The sequence below is a fragment of the Pipistrellus kuhlii genome, unplaced genomic scaffold (genome assembly GCF_014108245.1).
Source record: "Pipistrellus kuhlii isolate mPipKuh1 unplaced genomic scaffold, mPipKuh1.p scaffold_m20_p_3, whole genome shotgun sequence".
Taxonomy (NCBI): domain Eukaryota; kingdom Metazoa; phylum Chordata; class Mammalia; order Chiroptera; family Vespertilionidae; genus Pipistrellus; species Pipistrellus kuhlii.
Genome location: NW_023425529.1, coordinates 152,588,256 through 152,608,627, shown reverse-complemented (window position 1 = coordinate 152,608,627; position 20,372 = coordinate 152,588,256). Strand labels below are relative to the sequence as shown.

Genomic DNA, 20,372 nt, shown 5'->3' with positions numbered 1-20,372 from the left:
AATTGAATTTTATAGTACTTTTGCTGAGTAGGTCTTTTATTAAAATATTGGTAACATATTAAAAGCCTCAAATTTCTTATTGGTAAAATATTAAAAATCTCAAATTCCTTTGTTATTCAGTACTTTGGCGTGGTGGTAGATTGCTATACGACAAGATACATAGAAACCAGATCAGATCTCCCTTTTACAATATTGAAATGAGTGCAGCTCAGCCTCATTTCAGCTTACAGGGTCTCCCTTTAACAGCTTCCACGTAGAATGTAGATAAAGGTTTACAAATTGTCTACTTGCTGGAAGCAATATCTGATTTTCTTTTATTACAGTCTAAGGGTCTCATCTATCGTAGGTGTGCAGCTCGTTTTTTGATGGCAGAATATTCCAACTTGAGATAAAATTAAAATGATTTAACATTCCCTTTAAAAAGCCTATTTCAAACACATGCTGTTTTGTTTGTGATTGTTTCCATGCTTGATAAGCATGAAGTGATCAAAAAAGAAATTAAAATAGTTGATCTTCACAGAATTTCAAAGTTCATTCATTTAACAAATATTTATTGAGCACCTACTGAGTTTTCTTGTTCGAAAGCATTGAAGATACTCAGAGGAAAGAGGGAGCCAAGAAGAGACTGGACAAGAGCACCACTAAAGGGAGAGGAAGACTGTTTACCTTAGCTTTGGCACCAGACTCGGAGGTGGAGTGCTGGGATGTGTGAGATCGGCACAGGGGACCATGTCGAGCCTTAAGCACCAAAGATGACCTCTTAACACCAAGCCAATTTGGCCCTATCTGCCTGTCTTCATTTTGCTCAGATTTCATGGGAACGGGTACGTTTGGAGCCTGGGAAATGAGGAGGTGGGAATACAGCCTCTGCTCAGAGAACAGGAAGACCCTGGCAGGATTCTCTCAGTGAGGAAAGAAAACCACCAACATTTATGCTTGGCTCCAATAGAACTCTGAAGTCACCTGTTGCATGGTTTCATGGGCCCAGAATTACTGGGCTTTTTTCATTATCTAGTTTAAAATTTTACTAGAAAACTTTATAAACGTAGAAGAAGAAAGCGGTAGGAAAAGGAAATGAAAGCAAATGGTTTTACATACTATGCTCATTTAGGTGGCCATCTCAACCTGACTAAGCTCAGGTTTCAGGGTGGAGCTAAAAAGCAGCCCCACCTCTCCCATGACTGAATCATACGGAGAACAACAATTCACATACTGGTATATGGCTGAAACTCCAACCCACTTTAGTACTATTTTCTGAATTCTCTGGACCCATTGGGAAAGAGGAGAGTGATCTTGAGCTGAAGAGGAAAAGGAACTTGCTTTCTCGCCGCCATTTCACCAATGCCAATCAGTTGAAAGGAGAAATGTCATGGTGGGGGGTGGGGCCGGAGAGTCTTCCCACAGCCAAGGGTCTCCACTGCGACCTGCTTGTTTGGGGTCAGAGGAAGAGGATGTGAAAAGATTCACAGAGGACACCCAGCAGGTGTGGGTGTGTTATGCTGCCCCAGGTGCTGGACATCCTTCAGGCCCTGGAGTCAGTACATGCAGTGCTAACTCTTCCTCCACATGAATGCCCAGACAGCCTTAGACTGACTAGTGGGCAAAAACTGTGAATCTGTATATCACTCTCATAAATCCTTGTTGTTTAATAAAATTTTATTTGGATTTTAATGTTTTCCTTCTGCTTATTAATCTAAGAAAAGTGATTCTTTGAGTTTTATTTTCTGTAATACACCTGCATTCCTTGTGTTTGTGTGCTTTTTCACAGGTATTCACCATAATTATTTTCATTGGTATCAAAGGCATTTTTAAGTACTTAAATATACACATGATATAAAAACTGCTATTTTAAGAATCTAAGCAGACACAGATCTTTTCTCAAAGATCATAACTCTGAGACAAATAGTAATATAGTTCAAAGCCAGTCTAGGTAACATGTTAGGAAACATAAGTATGAAAGTGTTTATGTAAAGCAATGACAGTAGTAGACGTGTTCAGGTGTTGAACAAATACAGTGTCATAAGATTTTCATATCCTAAAATCATAGTATGGTAAGCCCATGAATTTTCTTTGAGATCAAGCCCTTCTCTTCATGTTCCCCATTAGGGAACTGAGCTGAGGGGTCACTCGCTAACTCGGGACAGTGTCGCCTCTGGCACACAGCCCTCCTAGGCCCTGAATTTCTCTTTACTTTATGACTAAGTCAAGAGAATTTCTATCATTTTCAGCTGGATAGGGCTTTCTGGAGAAGAAATTTTGTTGTCCAAATCATTCACACCACAGGTGTTGAGTCACCCAATTATGAAAAGCTTAGCATACCTTCAAAAATCTCGGGAGTTTTGTGGTTGTGAAGAAAGTGGTGACTGACTGATTATAAGCTTCAGACTGAGGTTTCTCTTGGTATTAATTTCAGCTTTAGTTACTTCTCTTTCATACTAATGTGTGCCCCTATCGAACTTTATGCTTTCCAGTTTTCTTAGAGTTCTGCAAAATCTTGAAATGTATATTCTATCGTCCCTGGGTGGACAAACCCTTCCCCGAGGGCTTTATTGAAAACCTCCTTGTCTAAATTCAAAACTAACATCATGATTAATCTTGGTCAGGCCGGCCCTACTACTAACAGAACCCCAATAGAAGCTCTCCTATTTGGGTGATGGGGAGGAAAAACATGGTGGGGGTGGGGAGACTGGAGAGAGCTTTCTGTTTGTTTTCCAGCTCCTCTTCATAGCCAAAACAGCTCTGCTTCGTAAAAGTATTCTTGACAGGAAGCCCAAAGCTCCTTTTCCTTTATGATTGTGCATTATTTGCTCTATTTTGCCTTATCATTGGTGTTTCCTTAAAAATAATGAGTAATGAGCAGTTATGTATTATTCATTCCAAGTGTACAGATCACACATTTATCTTGGGCTCCTTTTTTTTTTTTTTTTTTCCTAGAGCTTGCACTCGACAGCGCATGCTGAGTGGCTCATTTGAGGGGCAGCCGGCAAAGGAAAGGTCAATTCTCAGTGTGCAGCATCACATCCGCCAGGAGCGCAGGTAAATACAGCAGGAGACCAGGCTGCAGAGAAACCCAGGAAAGGAGTGATTGCAGGAAGTGTTTGCTTTCCCAGCCCTGGTTAGCAGATAGTATGGGTTCTCCTCCTTGATGGTAACAATAACGAAATTATTTATAACAGATCCAAAGGTCAAAAGTTCTTTCAAAAATCTTTACCTTGGTGATGTCCAAAGGCAAATTCCGAATTTCAGTCAGATGTTATCAAAGATAGGTGGATAGACTAAAGCTTTTGCTATACAAAGAAATGTTGTTTTATTTTTATTTTTTTAATAATGATCATTGCTTAAGTCCAAAGTTGGTCTTGAGATATATTGACCAGTAGGTTATGGTTGTTTTAGATCACTAAGACACGGATCCAACAGCCAGAGGATCAGCAGGGGGAAATCTCTTGAAACTCTGACTCAAGATGTAAGTTCTAAGCAAAGCTTTGGATTTTTGAAACCTGACTTTTAAGATGTATTTAAATGGCTGCTCACATGATTCCAGTGCCTGAGTCTTTCTGTCACATTGTCATGTCTCCATAAGATTTTCTACCAGAGAAAATCAGGAGACTCAGCAAACATTAAATGGCCAGGGACAGAAAAGAGATGATTAACCATAGAAAATTCCAGACATCCGACAAACTATATGCTGTTGTTAAGATAGCAACACAAAAAAATGACATATCAGTTACATTTGACCGAATTTAAAGACATTCAAAGCACATGATAGGAACGATTCACATTATTAACTTTGACTATTTACTAAATTCCAAATATTTAGACTCTAGTCCTAAGCCCAGCTTTACAAACTGGGAAATAAAATTTGATTTTGAAAAGAATTTTTTATGTCAAAAATTGCATAACATTTCCCAATAATTTATTTTCTTTTAGACCCTAGGTTATTCATTTTTTTATTCACTGGCCCAACTATATATCAAGTGTTCATTATATGTATGCAGATCCTGTTCTCAGTGATGAGGACTAGAGGGGAAGCAAGACATCATCTCTGCTTGCAGGCATTTATAGTCTAGTGAAAGAGAGGGTAACCAAGTAAACAAATATATAATAATTTCTGGGTGATTATTATTTCTTTTTTAGTGCTGTGACAGCTTGACTTTGAATAAAGAAAAATAAAATAGTGTGAAGGGATGGAAGGTGGAGATTTGAGGGCTTACTTGCTAGGCACATGTGTCAAACACAAGGCCCGCAGGCCAAATCCGTCCCGCCAGGCCTTGCAATGTGGCCCGCACCGCGCTGTCATCACTGCACTCCGCTGCGTTTCCATCACAATGACAGTTTATGACTGTTCAGTAAACCATTCGGCCCGCGATTTAGGCTGGATTTTAGATTTTGGCCCCTTCTCTGATTGAGTTCGACACCCCTATGCTAGAGGATGGTCAGTGTATACCCCTCCACATGGCTCAGAGCCCCAGATGAGACACCTGCTATAGCCATTATGAAGGTACATGGTTCTGATTAGTGCAAACATCTGTTATCACCATGATGTTTTAAGCCAGAATGCTGTCTGATATGATCCAGTGTATTGTCAACATATTGTAGAAGGAAGTATGATTAGATCCAACACAAGACCTGTATACTGAAATTTATGATCAACCATAGAGCATGGGGAAAATTTCTAGGTGAAAATTCAGAGAGGCAACACTATTCTGAGGACTTTCCTTTCATGGATTTCATTAGAAATGCACAGTACACACCAAAGTCAAATTAGAACATGGCTTTGGAAATACATGTTTAAATATATACAACAAAAGGCTCTGTCTGAAATATCTCAATTGCAGACGCTTATTTCTTCTTCAAAGATCTTTTTTTTAATATTTTCTACATAGATATAAAACAAAACCCACCTCCTGTCTTCTCCATAGCAAAAAACCAGGGGGAATTCTACTTATAAGAAATCTGTCTTCCATAATAAAAGCAATTTACATAGAGAGTTTCATCTCTTTCACTTAATAGAATACTAGAAGAGAAAAACAACTCAAGGTAGGCACTACTGTCTATACGATGTTACCAAGTTATCTGAGCGGAGGCTCTATATCTCCCACAGAGTGAAAATCAGAGTCATTGTGCTTCATGATCTGCTCCCCAAACACACAGCCCTCTGGCCTCATCTCCAACTCTGCTGCTTGCTTTCCACCCACACTGGCATCCTGGCTTTTCCATATGCAGACCCATTCACTCCCCAGGAAGAATTCATTTCTGCAAAAATCCAGTGGCCTGCATCCTTCTAGTATTTGCTCAAAGTAACAGCTTCTTATTGAGGCCTGCTCCGACCTGTTTATTTAAACTTGGACGCTTCTAGCATGCTTTATTCCCCTTTGTTTTTTACCAAAATGCTAAATTTTTTCTAACATTCTTACTTGTTTTGATCTAATTTTGGTTTGTATATTTATCCCTGATTATTAGAACATTAGCCCCACAAGACCAGGGTCTGTCTTGTCATATTGAGATTTTTTTTGTTTGTTTTTGCCATTTTGCCATATTCCCAGCACCAGAAGAGTACCTGATACCTAATTGGTTCTCAATAAAAGTTTTTATTAGAAAAAAAATAATTTGGAATAAAAAAACACCCTTGCTAAGATGACCATGGCCATTAAAATATATACAAAGTAAAGGTCTTTATAAAATGATCGTTTTGGGGTGGTCTTCAAAAATATCATCCATTTTGATATACTCCTTTTAATTTATTTCTAGCATTCCAATACAGTGAGGTACAGGAATGCACAAAGAGAAGACAGTGAAATAAAGATGATCCAAGAAAAAAAGGAGCAAGCAGAAATGAAAAGGTACAGGGTGCCTCGCTGTTTCTTGTTTCTCGCTTTGGAAGAGCCAGCATTCCTTTCCTTAGCCTTACTTTCCCATCAATGTCCCCTTCCAGGAAAGTGCAAGAAGAGGAGCTGCGGGAGAACCACCCGTACTTCGATAAGCCACTGTTCATAGTAGGACGGGAGCACAGGTTCAGAAACTTCTGCCGGGTGGTGGTCCGGGCACGCTTCAATGCGTAAGTACACTCCGTTTCAGCCAGGTGCTTGGCCTGGGTCGTACAAACAGCAGGTGGGGTTGTCATACTGGGGAGAAGAAACGTGTAATCCTAATGGGGTCACAAAATAAATTGTGGGCTAATTAATCATGCTGCTCTTATTTGCTGAGCGGCCAGCCCAGTGCAAGACAAACAAAGGTTGCCAGTAGTTTAAATTCATATATGACTCACGTTTAAGAAAGCACTTAGCCATTTTTATCTGTTCGTTTTTAACTGCTGCCCCAACACGTTGATAGCGGTGTTCTTGGCTCCACGTTTATTTTGAACCCTGAAACCAAGGGAGATTGAATGACAGGGCGAAGGCATTGCGTCCATCTTCTTTCCCATTTGTAATTTCTTCATGATCAAAATACCCCAATCCGTTTCTTCTAGAATAATGTAAAAGTAAAAAGAAAGTTGATGAGTGTTCCTATTATCAATTGTTTTAAGAAGGAAACCCATTGGCCACTGTCTCCATTCCTACCCACATGGAAGAAATGGCCAAGAGGCGGTTAGTGTGGTCAGTCTGGAGACCCCTGCATTTGTGATGACTCAAGCCGTTGTTAGCAGGCAGCCAGTGGGTGACATGGGACTTTTGTCATGCATAACTTGAAGTAATTATCCTGAAGACATTAAAAGTCCTAGAGGAAGTACAAATACTTTGCCATCTATAGCTGGAATTTCTCTGATGCTATCATTTAGATAAATTGACCTCCTGTGTTGACCATCAGTAGCACATGATGCTCACTATCTGTTATGAGCTGAATTGTGTCCACCCCCAAAAATATTCATGTGTTGAAGTGCTAATCCCCAGTACCCTCAGAATGTAACAGACAGAGGGACTTTTTAAAGAAGTAATTAAATTAAAATGAGGTCATTAGAGTGGGCTCTCACCCAAAATGACCAGTATGAGGAGGGCATTTGGACACAGCCACATAAAGAGGGGAAGCTACATCTACAAAGAGAAGATGGCCAGCCACAATCCAAGGAGAGGGAACTGAGACAGAGCCTTCTCTCAGCTGTCATAAAGAACAAACCCTACTGACACCTTGAACTTCTAGCCTCCAGAGCTGAGAAAATGAACTTCTTTTGTTTAAGCCACTCAGTTTGTGGTACTTCGTTATAGCAGCCATATGAAACTAATACACTGTCATAGCATTCAGGACTGGAGGAGACCTCGGCAGAGATTAAGAGCTTTGCCAAGGACACCAGCTAGTACATGGCCTGCTCTGACAACCAATCCATTGTTCTTCCTGCCATTCTAGAAAAATCTTCACAGCTTCAAATAACTGAGTAATAATCATTAAAAACTCCCCTGAGTTTTCACAAAGTAAAGGGAAAAGTTGGCAATTTAAAATTGATTTGATGAGTTCCAAAGTGGGGTTTTCATCTGGAATGAACCAGTTGACTGCCTTCATGTTAACATCTAATTACTATAATTACTAACTCTCCACTCCATTTAGTGCCATGTAGTTCTCCTTGTCAGCAACGCAGCTGATATGAACCAAAGATTACTTTGTTGTAATTGGGACCACACATACAGACACTATTAGGGGCTTTACAGGAGATTGTGTCCCCCCAAAAAAGTAGAAGTTAGAGATTCCTTCCCTGAGAAATTCTATATACATTACTCCACAAGATCGCAGTTAAATACAGGGTGAAGGAACTCTGTTGAATTTAGAGATATTTAATTAAATAATTATGAGGAACATCTTTAAACTGCTAAGGCAAAGATTTTAAATGCATGTTTTTAAAGAAAAACCAAAATTTAATTCTGTAAAATCCATGTCAGAAATTGTTGAATGGAATAATCAACTCTAAAATTAAATATTTTGAGAAATATAAAACTTTACTTTCATAAGTATTAACTGCAAGCTCTTCTGATTTTTTTCCACCTAATGCTCTCTATTTCCCAAAGTCAAAACAGTTACCATCTATAATAATAAAAGTATAATATGCAAATCAACAGGATGGCTGGACAACGGGACGACCTTCCAGACGAAGCTGGGGTGGATGCGAGGGCTTACCCTTGCATGAACTCCATGCATTGAGCCTCTAGTATATTATAATGCACATTTTACAAAGAGGAAAAAAGATATTTTAGGTAGATGAGATGTTTCTAAATTCTGTGCTGCCAATTTATAACACCATTGCTATATTGCAGAAGTTTATATGTTTATTCTCTTTTACAGATCTAAAACAGATCCTGTCACAGGAGCTGTGAAAAATACAAAGTACCATCAACTTTAGTAAGCTTTACAAATTATGTTTTCCATGCACATTTGAAGTTTCTGTGTACTGCTTTATGATGCATTAAAATATTAAAAATGCTCTTTGTTTTCTTGCTATGTTATGCCATGCAATAGACAATCGATGATTCATAAAAATGTACCAGTCACATTATTAGAATCACAGCAGTGACTTTTCTGGCTTTTAGCCGCCGCCTCTACTGGATCGTGTGTGTTCCTCAGTTCTGTTTGGTCTTTGGCAGTGACTTGTTGGGATTGGTGACTTACCTGGACTGGGTCATGATCATCGTAACCATCTGTTCCTGCATTTCCATGATGTTCGAATCTCCCTTCCGAAGAGTCATGCATGCACCTACTTTACAGGTACCTCTGCTAAATCTTAATACACAGCTCCAAGACACTGACATGCAGCTTTTCCGTTCATTGTGATCAAACTGCCTTTTGCTCATTTCAGATTGCTGAGTATGTATTTGTGATATTCATGAGCATTGAGCTTAACCTGAAGATTATGGCAGATGGCTTATTTTTCACTCCAACTGCTGTCATCAGGGACTTTGGTGGAGTAATGGACATATTTATATATCTTGTAAGTCTTTGATTATTTCTTTTTTTTAATATATTTTATTGATTTTGTACAGAGAGGAAGGGAGAGAGATAGAGAGTTAGAAACATCGATGAGAGAGAGTCATTGATCAGCTGCCTCTTGCACACCCCCTACTGGGGATGTGCCCGCAACTAAGGTACATGCCCTTGACCGGAATTGAACCCGGGACCTTTCAGTCCCCAAGCCAACTCTCTATCCATTGAGCCAAACCGGTTTCGGCTGATTATTTCTTAAATGTAAAATATAATGGATTTGTAAACGATCCTGCTTTTCTTGGTACTAGAGTGAAATATGTGAGACACCAAAGTTTAGATACCAAAACTGAGTTGTTATTGTTTTTTAATGTATTTTATTTATTTTTTTACAGAGAGGGAGGGAGAGAGATAGAGAATTAGAAACATCGATGAGAGAGAAACATCAACTAGCTGCCTCTTGCACACCCCCTACTGGGGATGTGCCCAACTAAGGTACATGCACTTGACTGAATCGAACCTGGGACCTTTCAATCCTCAGGCTGATGCTTTATCCACTGAGCCAAACCGGTTTTGGCCAAAACTGAGTTTTTAAGTACTAGTAAGTCTATTATAGCTGAACAAGAGGCATGTATATAAAAATCTAAATGGAAAACATTAAAAAGATTCATAAATATGGTTGGAACTACATCACCCACTTTCATGTATGCATATAAGACATGCATTAATAAGGTCTAAGATAGCAAAACTAGTTTACCCCCCCCACACCCCCCATAATTCTTGTGGCTCTGATACTGAAAAAAAAAAAAAATCTACATTATATAATTGATTGATGAGCCGCCTTCCTACTGAAAACAAACTAAAGTGAGAGTGGTTGGACCCTTCTCCCAATTATAAGGCACAAAATATCTGGCTTGGAAAGACCATTCAACTGTTTGGTTAAACTAATTTGAGAAACCATGGGAAACAACTCAAAGAATTTTTTTTTCTCTTTATGTCCAAGAAGGTATAAAATCAATGTCTTTTTCAGCACAGCAAGGAGAACTGTGACCCTTAAGTGCAACTTGTTTAGGTAGTTAATAAAATAGTATTAGGTCATGAATGAGGTTTAGTCTCTTTGATCAAAGGAATTTCAATCCTGCTGACATCAGGGGAGCCTCCAGTGTGTCAGTAAGGGAAGGGGCAGAGTGCACTGCTGCACACCCCTGGTGGCATCCTGTTCCATTCCTGCATATGCCTGATGGCTTTGCTTTAGGGTTGCTTGGGTCTAGATTGGGTTCATAGTTTAGTGAAGAGACTGCGTAGTCACCGGGTGAATGTGTGTCCCATATAACACAGGGGAGTCTCGCCTAAGGGATAGATGTAGTCAGTTGGCTCTCAGAAAATATACACAGTGGAGGATAAATTGTATAAATTTAAGAGATGATTTTTTTCCCTCTAGGTGAGCTTGATATTTCTTTGTTGGATGCCTCAAAATGTGCCTGCTGAATCAGGAGCTCAGCTCCTCATGGTGCTTCGGTGCCTAAGGCCGTTGCGGATATTCAAACTGGTGCCACAGATGAGGAAAGTGGTTCGAGAGCTTTTCAGTGGCTTCAAGGAAATTTTTTTGGTATGTTACAATTAACTTCCCTCCCAGTGCACAGAGTTCACCTCTGCAATGTAGCTAACAAGAGGATAAAGCAAGTCTTGCTTGTCAAGGTGAAATCTACAATTTTAGTTTTTGGTCAGAAGATTATAAGAGCACTAACAATGCACAGTACACATTCATAAACTTTACCCCCAAATGCTTCTGCCTTATTAATATATTTCATTCAGCAAACATTTTTTTTTTTTACCTACGCTAAAGAGAAGCTCTCTGGAAATGACAATGAGAGAAGAATCAAAACACAGTATTTGCTGACACTTCCATTCCTAACTGTTGGCCCTAATTTCTACTCTGGGTTTTAGTTTCCCATCTGGAAATTAAGGTTAAAAAGATTCAACACCATCTACTTCACAAAATTATATTAGGAATTAACACATTTGAGTTCACAATTTTACTTAATATGTCACTTAAAGCATATAGCAATAGAATTTATCTCTGATCTCTAGAATGTTAACCAAACAACCCACAAAAAAAGCAACATACAAATATACTGTACTCTAACCTAAATATACAGTAATGAATACTTCCAAATGTGATTGAGGGGGAAAACATTCTTTTTACTTGAGTAAACACTGATTTAGGGTCTTTTAAGAGCAGGGCGGCAGATAAAATCATGAGTAAGAGACTCATTGCTCGCAATCTGTTGCAGGAGTGGTCAAAAGATTCTTGTTATTACTGATGAGTTCTGCTTGAGCATGAAAAACATGAATGTATTCTCACAAGCCTATCTCATAGCTTGCTTTCTAGAAACACACCTGTGGTAAGAGAGCAGCTTTAGTTGCATTTTATCCTAAGGTATTTTACAGACAGGTTGGACTATGACTATAGGCATGGAGTTGCTAACACTTTTTTTAAATATGTGTTTAAAATTCCATATTTTCTTTGTCACAAAGCCATAAAATCTTGGCTTTTACACCGTTAGAACTGAAGAAAAACAGAATATTGCCTGATGGCTAATGTGGCGTATCTTTGACCCTTAATAGATTTTTAGAAGAGAATCTATGTGTGTCTTTGCCCTGGTGATGTTTCTGTGCAATTTTAGTATACTTAAGGTATATTTTAAGTTATGCAACCAGTACAGATCAATAGTGTGCTTAGTATTTTATCCTTTGCCACTTTTCTCTTTGGAGACCAAAATAGCCATCCAGCAGAGGGAGCCTAAGCCAGTTAAGAGATTTGTGTGTTTTTTTAGACTGAATTACTTGAATCCTGTGAGTAGCACATTCACATGTCCTCATGCTCACAAAAAAGCAAAGCCACTGCCCCTCTAATTTATGTTCTGCTAATAGAAGTATGAATCTATTTTAAGAAAATGAATAAATATAATTATTTAGACATGTTTCTTTGTTCCATTCAATAAAATAGAAATAAAAAGTGTTGGCTAAAATCAGGAAAATCTACGTCATATCAACATACCTTAGCCCATTTTCTTACAAGTTATATGTTTTCTGAAAATCCAAAACCTCTTGTTAATTTTCTTCTTTTAACATTCCAGTAATGCTAATTGGATGGCCTGTGCTGGGGAATTAAAAAATATCATAAAAGATCATGAATTTTATACAAATGGTATCGGAAAAGTTCCGTTCATATTGCTGTTCAAACCAAATGGACTGTTTAAAGTCTTTCTGAGAGCTTTTATATCTCACCAATTTCTTTCAGGTCTCCATTCTTTTGTTGACATTAATGCTTGTTTTTGCAAGCTTTGGAGTTCAGCTTTTTGCTGGAAAACTGGCAAAGTGCAATGACCCCAACATTATTAGAAGGGTAAGATACTCCTTTTTATCTTTGGGAATAAAAATTAAGGTAGTTTATCATCCCTTGGTAAGCATGTGCTGAGGTGACTTCGACAGCCCCCTGACAAAACTCTTAATATTTCTCTTCCCATGAACTCCTTTGGCTTATAACATGTAGTATGTCTTTTCCAGATAACAATGCTCTGTAAGGTTAAAAGCACATTTTTAGGGAATTCTACTCTTCCCTCTTTTTCCAGTGTCAATCTACTGTGGTCGTCTTCTGCATAGTCACCCAAGATTCCATATGTTGGACTCTTTTGAATCTTTCTGAACTTAATCCTGCCTCTGTTGTCACATGACACTCATATCAACAAACAGCCTCCCCAAGAAAGGCAAAGTCTCACTGTCACGTCCCCTGTATAATACCTCTGCACTCCAACATTTTCCCCATTGAAAAGTCAAGGCCTTATATTAGCTCTTATTTGCCCAGAATTAAGACAACTAACAAAGATCCAAGCTTGGAATACTTTGCTAATGCTTCTTCCTTTGGTCAATGTCAGTAAGAGAAGGCTAACGGCTGGACCAACCCCAATATTTCAGTAATGAAACATAATGAAATGAATATATTGGACCTTGGGTAAATTGGAGAGCTCTCCTCCAAATGACCTTTCTGGCATTCAATTTCCTTCTGTTTTGTGTCCTCACCCTTTGCTGTTTTCAAGTCTTCTCCATTTAGCTGGCTCATATGAACAAAGAATCATCTCTGTCTGAGAAGGCAGAGCTTAGAAGCAGCACATCTCACTTCAATCCATGTTCCACTGAGAAGAGCACAGCCTCACCAGACTGGAAGGAGGACTGCAATATGTAGCGTAGTGGTGTCTTTTATGGGAAAAAAGGGACAGATTTTGGTTAATAATTGCCAATCTCTACTGTCTCAATCTTTTAGAATTCTTCCCAAAATTATGAGTAGACTAATGAAGTGAACCAAGTACTGCAAATGTATAAACTAGCGAAAGTATGGCCCTAACTGGTTTGGCTCAGTGGATAGAGCGTCAGTCTGCAGACTGAAGGGTCCCAGGTTTTATTCTGGTCAAGGTCATTTACCTTGGTTGTGGGCACATTCCCAGTAGAGGGTGTACAGGAGTTGGCTGGTCAATGTTTCTCTCTCAACGATGTTTCTAGCTCTCTATCCCTCTCCCTCTCTGAAATAAAATCAATAAAATATATTTTTAAAAAACAACTAGCAAAAGTATGTACTCATTCATACAGGTAAAATAATGCTCTGAGTCCATTAAAATGCATGTTTCTGAAGGTTTAATAGAGTTGAATTACAATACATATCTCCAGCAATTATGATTATCTAATATAGAGTTTATACCCACTTGAAAAGTCTTCTAATTATAAAAATTATTTTTGGGCTTCTCATTATAAAAATTATTACCTGTCTAATTGGAATAAAATACAGATAACATCTTTGTGCAGTCAATATTCATTGTTGAGTATATTCATAATGAGATTTCAGGAAGCGGCAGGGCAGAAGAAACATACTTAAGTTGGGCAGACCTTGTGTTGTTGCACAAGGCACACCTAAGTCACTGCCTCCTTTAGCTGCCCTCCACAGAGGGTAAGCCTGAGAAGCAATAACAAGGAACCTGCTATAAATGTCATGGTGTGCCAAATTAGCTAATGAAGGAAATCATATGGAACTGATTCATTAGTCCATAAGCTTGCATGTGGAAAGTAGGGTTATTTTAAATCCATACTGAAGAGATGCCAAAAAGAGAATAACAACACTTCAGAATGAAGCCTACTGGGAACCTTGATGACTCAGTATATTACAATAATAATAGCCTAAGTGCAGTGTGGTTTTATATTATTTACTCATACCCAGCCCAAGCTGAAGATTGATGCTTACTTGGATAGGAGACAGAGAGCACATAGTGGACAGACAAACACACAAATATCATGATGCATTTATCCTCTTCTCAGAGCAATGAGGCATCAGCAGTGGGCTCATAAAGAAAGCCTAAGCCTAAACTGGTTTAGCTCGGTGGATAGAGCGCCAGCCTGCGGACTGAAGGGTCCCAGGTTCGATTCTGGTCAAGGCATGTACTTTGGTTGAGGGCATATCCCCAGTAGGGGGTGTGCAAGAGGCAGCTGATCGATGATTCTCTCTCATCAATGTTTCTAACTCTCTATCCCTCTCTCTTCCTCTCTGTAAAAAAATCAATAAAATATATTTTTAAAAAAGAAAGCCTAAGAACACTTAGCAATCATTGACAGCAGAATGATGGGGGGGGGGGGGGGGGGAATGGTATAGTGAGATGTGGTCCTTAATTGGGACAGGTTTTTCCTAGTCCTGATATAGGAGGCCAAGGCCAAGGAGACCAGGTGGAGGAAAGGAACTCCAGGTCTACCTTGAAACTTTAGTGTATCTTTTTAAAAGAAGGGGAAATGGAAACCAAATACCCCAGTATTTGAGTCATATACCTAATGTTTAAAGTTAAGAAAGCTTAGAGCTGTTAGTGCTGTGTTTTCAATTGAGAGAATGGCTTTATTTTCTAGGAAGCCTCTCTAAACACTTCCTCCTTCAGTTCCTTTTTCTTAAAACTTGACAGCAGAAATATTGGCACCACTTTAGGTAGAGATAGGGAGCCCAGAACTTAGTCACCAAAGCCCTGTAAACAAATTCTGAGAATATCTTTTGACATTCAGTTATTAAATATCAGTTATGTGCAAAGCACCATGATTAATGAAAGTAGGGTTGGAAAATGTGTAAGTCGCTGCCCCTGCTTCACAGCATTTTCTGTCCAACCAGAATGTGTGTTTCATGTGTAACCCATGTAACATAAAGTCATAATTCAAAAGAGCATATGAGAAGTGAAAGTAATGTGCAGTCTTTCAAGTATGGGAAGTAGTGCTTCCGCCTGCGGGCGCTGTGCTGAGAGGCTTTAAGGAGAGGGAGGATTCTAACAGGAAAGACTCTTCCAAGCAGAGAAGGCAGAATGTATTGTAGGAATGGTTACTTGTTCTAATCGCTTAATCCCTCTGAACCTTTTGCTCCTGTGTAGCACTTCTCACATAGTGATATTATAAAGATTAAATGAGTTAATTTATGTAAAGAACATGACCCACCCATTCACTTCCCTCTCATGCCAAAATGAACTGAAAAACAGGCCAGAAATGTACTTTAGGAAGAGATCCTCAAAGACCTGGCCTTTGGAAACTGAGCCAAAACCAGCTCCCTGACATCCCCTGAAGGGTCCCGGATTGCAAGAGGGCACAAATCAGGCTGAGGGACCCCAATGGTGTACACATTTATGCACTGGGACTCTAGTTTATAATAACAGTGACATAATCATCCATGTATAAATTTTGATGTGTATGTATTTTGTTGTTATTGTCGTGTTTTTATTTCTCTTGAATAGATAGATACCTAGAAGTAGAATTTCTAGGTTTTAGGTAACCCTTTGTTTGGGCATTTGATAAACTGCCACACTATTTTCTAAAATGGCTGCACCATTTTGCATTCCCACCAGTGGTGTATGAAGGTTCTAGTATGAGGATTTCAATTCTGCAAATCTTTGTCAAAGCTTGTTGTTAATTGTTTTTATTATAGCCTTCTGAGCAGGTATTAGTGGTATCTCACTGTATTTCGATTTTCATTTACTTGATGGCTAATGATGCTGAGCATCTTTCCATGTGCTCACTGGCCATTTATACATCTTCCTTGAAGGAATGTTTAATCATATATCTTGCCCATTTACTAATGTTTTCAGCATCAACTTTCACCACTCATCTCTGCAGTCTTTGTTACTATTTGGGGTTAGCTATCCATATCACTTTTGTCAAACAAAGATCTTTGTGACTCTATGTAAAATGTACTTATTATCTTTCGTCTTTTTTGAGTTCCTCTTCTGATGAAGTTTCCTCCTTCATTTCTCTTTCTCTTTTTTTCTATTTTAGGAAGATTGCAATGGCATATTCAGAATTAATGTAAGTGTGTCCAAGAACCTAAATTTAAAATTAAGACCTGGAGAGAAAAAACCTGGATTTTGGGTGCCACGTGTTTGGTAAGATATCAGAAATAAACATCCCTAAGAAGGCTATATTTGTCAGCATAAGGTTTTAAATCAGTATAATAGGATATGAAACTAAGAGTAACTCTGATAGAGATGTGAAAGTACTTCCAAGGAAAAGCAATGAATTACAACAGGATATAAGTTACTGTAAATATAAGTATCCTGAGTCCCCTGTTGCTTCATGAAACTAGTAAAATATCACTGCAATATTTTTCCAGTATTTTAAAAGTTTGTATCTGGATTCACAAGTTTTCAATATTTGTGAGATTAAATTTTTTCAATCCAATTTTTAGTCAAATTTTAATTTAATTTTTAAAATTAATTTTAAATTTTAATCAAATTAAAACTAAACTCACCTGAATGTATATCTTTAAGGGAAGATCTGATGTCCTTATTATGGTTGTGAAGAAGCCTACCTAAATCATAAAGCTATTTCAATTTCAAAGCCCATTGATAGTGAAGGATTTTCATCATTGAAACTCTAGATAGGAATAATCAATAACACAATTTATCTTTCGTTGGAAATAATTTTTCAAAGCATTTACATCAAAGATGGAAGAGCCTAGTCCATTTTATTGATGACCGCTTCATGTATGAACTAAGTGTTCTATAAACTGCATTTGTCCTGTATTTTTTTATTGTTTTTTTGTTTGTTTGTTTCATTTTACCTTTTAGAATAATGAGTTAAGAACAGCAACTACTTTGCTTTTGTCACAATCAACTAAATGTCAAACTCTTTAAAAGGAATAGCATTTCACCCATTAGTACTCCTAGGACTTATAGTTACAGATTTGGCATTTCTCTAAATTAAATTCACTTTTATAAACAATGCAATGCAATCTATATTGGGTTGTTTTTCAATACAAAAGAGTTATTTAAAAATAAATCAATTTTGGGTTTGTGGATTCATTAACATATATATAGTATACTAGAGGCCTGGTGCATGAAAATTCATGCACTGGAGGGGGATCCCTCAACCTGACTTGCCCCCTCTCACAGTCTGAGAGACCTCAGGGGTGGGAGGCAACCCAGCAATCTGGGGAAGGCAGTGCCCCCATCACACCTCTGCTGCCGCCACTGCTGGCAGCTCAAGCCTCAGCCTGCTCTGGTTACCTTGGGTGGCCCTGGGTGGCTGGGTAGCCACCATCCGAGGCTTGCCTGCACCTCAGACTGGCCCTGGGTAGCTGGTAGCCAACATCCGAGGCTTGCCTGTATCTCAGGTGTCAGCTGGGCAGCTTCCATCCGAGGCTTGCCTGCACCTCAGATATTGGCTGGTCGGCTGTTATCTGAGGCTTGCCTGCACCTCGGGCCAGCCCTTGGCAGCTGTGCAGCCAACATCTGAGGTTTTCCTGTGCCTTGGGCTGGCCCTGGGAAGCTGGGGGGCTGAGGAGACTGTGGGACTCCGGAGGCAGGCACACAGGGTGGCCAGGCCCGCCCCCAGGGCCCAACCGCATGCCTGCTGCCCCAGCGGGGCTGAAGGGACTGGGTGCTGCCATCATATGGCATCATATATATATATATATATATATATATATATATATAACTATCCTTATCCCAGTGCTAACTAGAAAATCAGTCTCATTTACATTAAAATAAAAAATTAAGGAAGCATAAAACATTTTTTGTGAGATGAAAACTAATTATTATACCATAAATAATTTATTTAAACCAGTACATCAAATGGGATTTTTTTTTTTCCTACTGTTTTGGAATTTTGGCTAAAGCCCTAGAAAGGACTCCTCCCAAAGTTGGAAAGAGGGTGTTGAGGGAGGCAGGATGACTCGGGTGTTTTATCAGATTGTCCAAAACAAAGTGTGTCCTGCCTATGTATGTAGGGCAGATGGTAAAGGGTCATGTTTACAGGAGCTAGAAACATGGTTAATATAACAGAGTTTCTGAGGAACACATAAATGCACAAGATAAAGAATAACAGCTGCTGTGACAAGAGCGCCAATGGCCAGAGTATAGTAGCATAAAATACACAGCCTCCCACTCCATTTCTCTAACTCCAGTCTTATAAGAACCAGATGGCAACCTGAAGAGGAGGAGTGAACGCTCTTCTTCCCTCCTCAAATCACTGATCAGGCTGAGCTGCTGAGGTTGGGATCCTTGCACAAGGTTAAGACAGCCAAGGTTGGATGTAAAACTGAGTGGACTTTTTAGGATGAGGCTGATCCCCTCCCCAAAATGTCAGGAAGGGAGCTAGGACATACTACAAAGCAGTATTGGGAGAAAAGCAAAGTTTTTTTTTTTTTCCAATTGTGCCCTATGTTATTCAACTCTGTTTCATAAAATTGTCTGCCTATGATTTTTTAAAGTCAGAGTTAATTGAAATGGAATGTCTTATGTAACTTATTAGGGGTTTCAAGTTCAATGACACTTTAAAAGCATAAATGGTAAAGAGGTATCATTTGAACATCATCCATTTGTTTGTAAAATTGTGACTTGGATTAATTTTAGGGACAACGAAATCTTCCATCAAATAAATGTTAGCTGTAACCAGCTAATTTTTACATTTTTCTTCTTTAATAAGTTCACCAAGAATTAACAGCTGAAAATTTTGTAATTTTGTATTGACTAATTTAGGATTAAGAAAATAACTTTTATCTGGAAATTGGCCTAGAGGAATACTTTGATAATTATAATTAGGACATCAATATGCACTATCTAATTCAGGAGATAGTCTGGTTTCTGTATTTTCTCTTCAGATGAATACATTCATTTCCTTTGGATCCACTCAGACTTGATGAGATAAAAATTACATTGCTAAAAAGGATTAAACATACCATATATTTAAATACTGTGTATTTTATTTTCATCAGAAGTCTTTGATATAGCAAACTGTAATTTATGAGAGAAAAATCAACAAAGTACTCAGTTTCATAATAAGTGCATTTATTAAGTTCTTACTATTCACCAGATATTATGGCATCACTGAGGACAAGCTATGGTCCCTGACCCCCAGGACCTTGAAGTCTAGTGGAGAACAGAAAAGAAAATTATAAGTAATTTACTATAATATGCTAAGGGCTTTGGTGCTACATAAATAAGCCCCTAAGCTCACCTGAAAGCTTACCTCTAGGTAATTTTAAGTTACACTGTCATACAGTTTAGGCAGAAGATCAAATTTTTGTAGAATCCATATGGCACAAACAATTTGTGAACATTCTTTAAGAAAAAGAATATAAAACTACCTTATTCTTGTAAGTTTAATAAAAACATAGGACCATGTGAACTCACTGCTGGGCCCCTTCCAGAATATTGGAAGATACCTGTCCAGGGAAAGGCTGGAGGTGTACGTTTCCGTAGCTTCCTGGTATATTGGCCAGGATAGGATACCGTAGGCAAAGGGTGCAGTGGCACACACAGGAGAAGCACCGTACCCAACTATAACGGGACCAGGGTGAAGGACCCAGAGGAGAAGACACTCAGTTAACTTTTGAAGGACGAATAGGCATTAGGCTGCTGAAAAGAGGAAGAGTCATGGACAGGTGATCTGGAGGGGCTCAGCCGAGGTTAGGTGTATCAAACTGAGGAAACTTAAATTGCTATTGCCAAAATGTCAGGCAAAATAAATAAATAAATAAATAAATAAATAAATAAATAAATAAATAAATAAATCAGTATATTCTAGAACATACAAGAAGGTTCTGACTTTTTAGACTAGATTGCAGAGTTGTAAGACATAGGGGGCCATTTAGGATAAGGTCACCCTCTCTATTTTCACACCCGAGGGTAGAAGCTAAGTTTCTTCCCCCATCATGTCCCATCTTCCCAGAGAAGGGAAATTCTCCTTATCATGATCTTGGGAACCTTGGGGCACTTTTCATTGGAAGGTAAAAGATTGACCAAATTGTGAGGTCAGAACCAATGTCCTAGTTTTCTGAATTAGATAAATAAGATTGTGCCAAAACCAGTTTGGCTCAGTGGATAGAGCGTCAGCCTGGGGACTGAAAGGTCCCAGGTTCAATTCCAGTCAAGGGCATGTACAATACCTTGGTTGCGGGCACATCT

The 20,372-nt window shown here is 38.7% G+C and overlaps 1 protein-coding gene across 4 annotated transcripts in view; it reads left to right on the top strand.

Annotated features, from left to right (window-relative positions):
* The window catches only part of NALCN (sodium leak channel, non-selective), a 264,733-nt gene that overhangs the window by 211,328 nt on the left and 33,033 nt on the right, over window positions 1-20,372 (top strand). For all 4 annotated transcript variants that reach the window (XM_045588772.1, XM_036457498.2, XM_036457492.2 and 1 more), the window contains 10 exons: window positions 2,935-3,036; window positions 3,394-3,463; window positions 5,749-5,840; window positions 5,933-6,055; window positions 8,266-8,322; window positions 8,565-8,685; window positions 8,777-8,908; window positions 10,340-10,507; window positions 12,203-12,307; window positions 16,243-16,349. In XM_045588772.1, coding sequence (XP_045444728.1) covers window positions 2,935-3,036; window positions 3,394-3,463; window positions 5,749-5,840; window positions 5,933-6,055; window positions 8,266-8,322; window positions 8,565-8,685; window positions 8,777-8,908; window positions 10,340-10,507; window positions 12,203-12,307; window positions 16,243-16,349 — 1,077 coding nt within the window. The remainder of the gene's footprint in view (window positions 1-2,934; window positions 3,037-3,393; window positions 3,464-5,748; window positions 5,841-5,932; window positions 6,056-8,265; window positions 8,323-8,564; window positions 8,686-8,776; window positions 8,909-10,339; window positions 10,508-12,202; window positions 12,308-16,242; window positions 16,350-20,372) is intronic.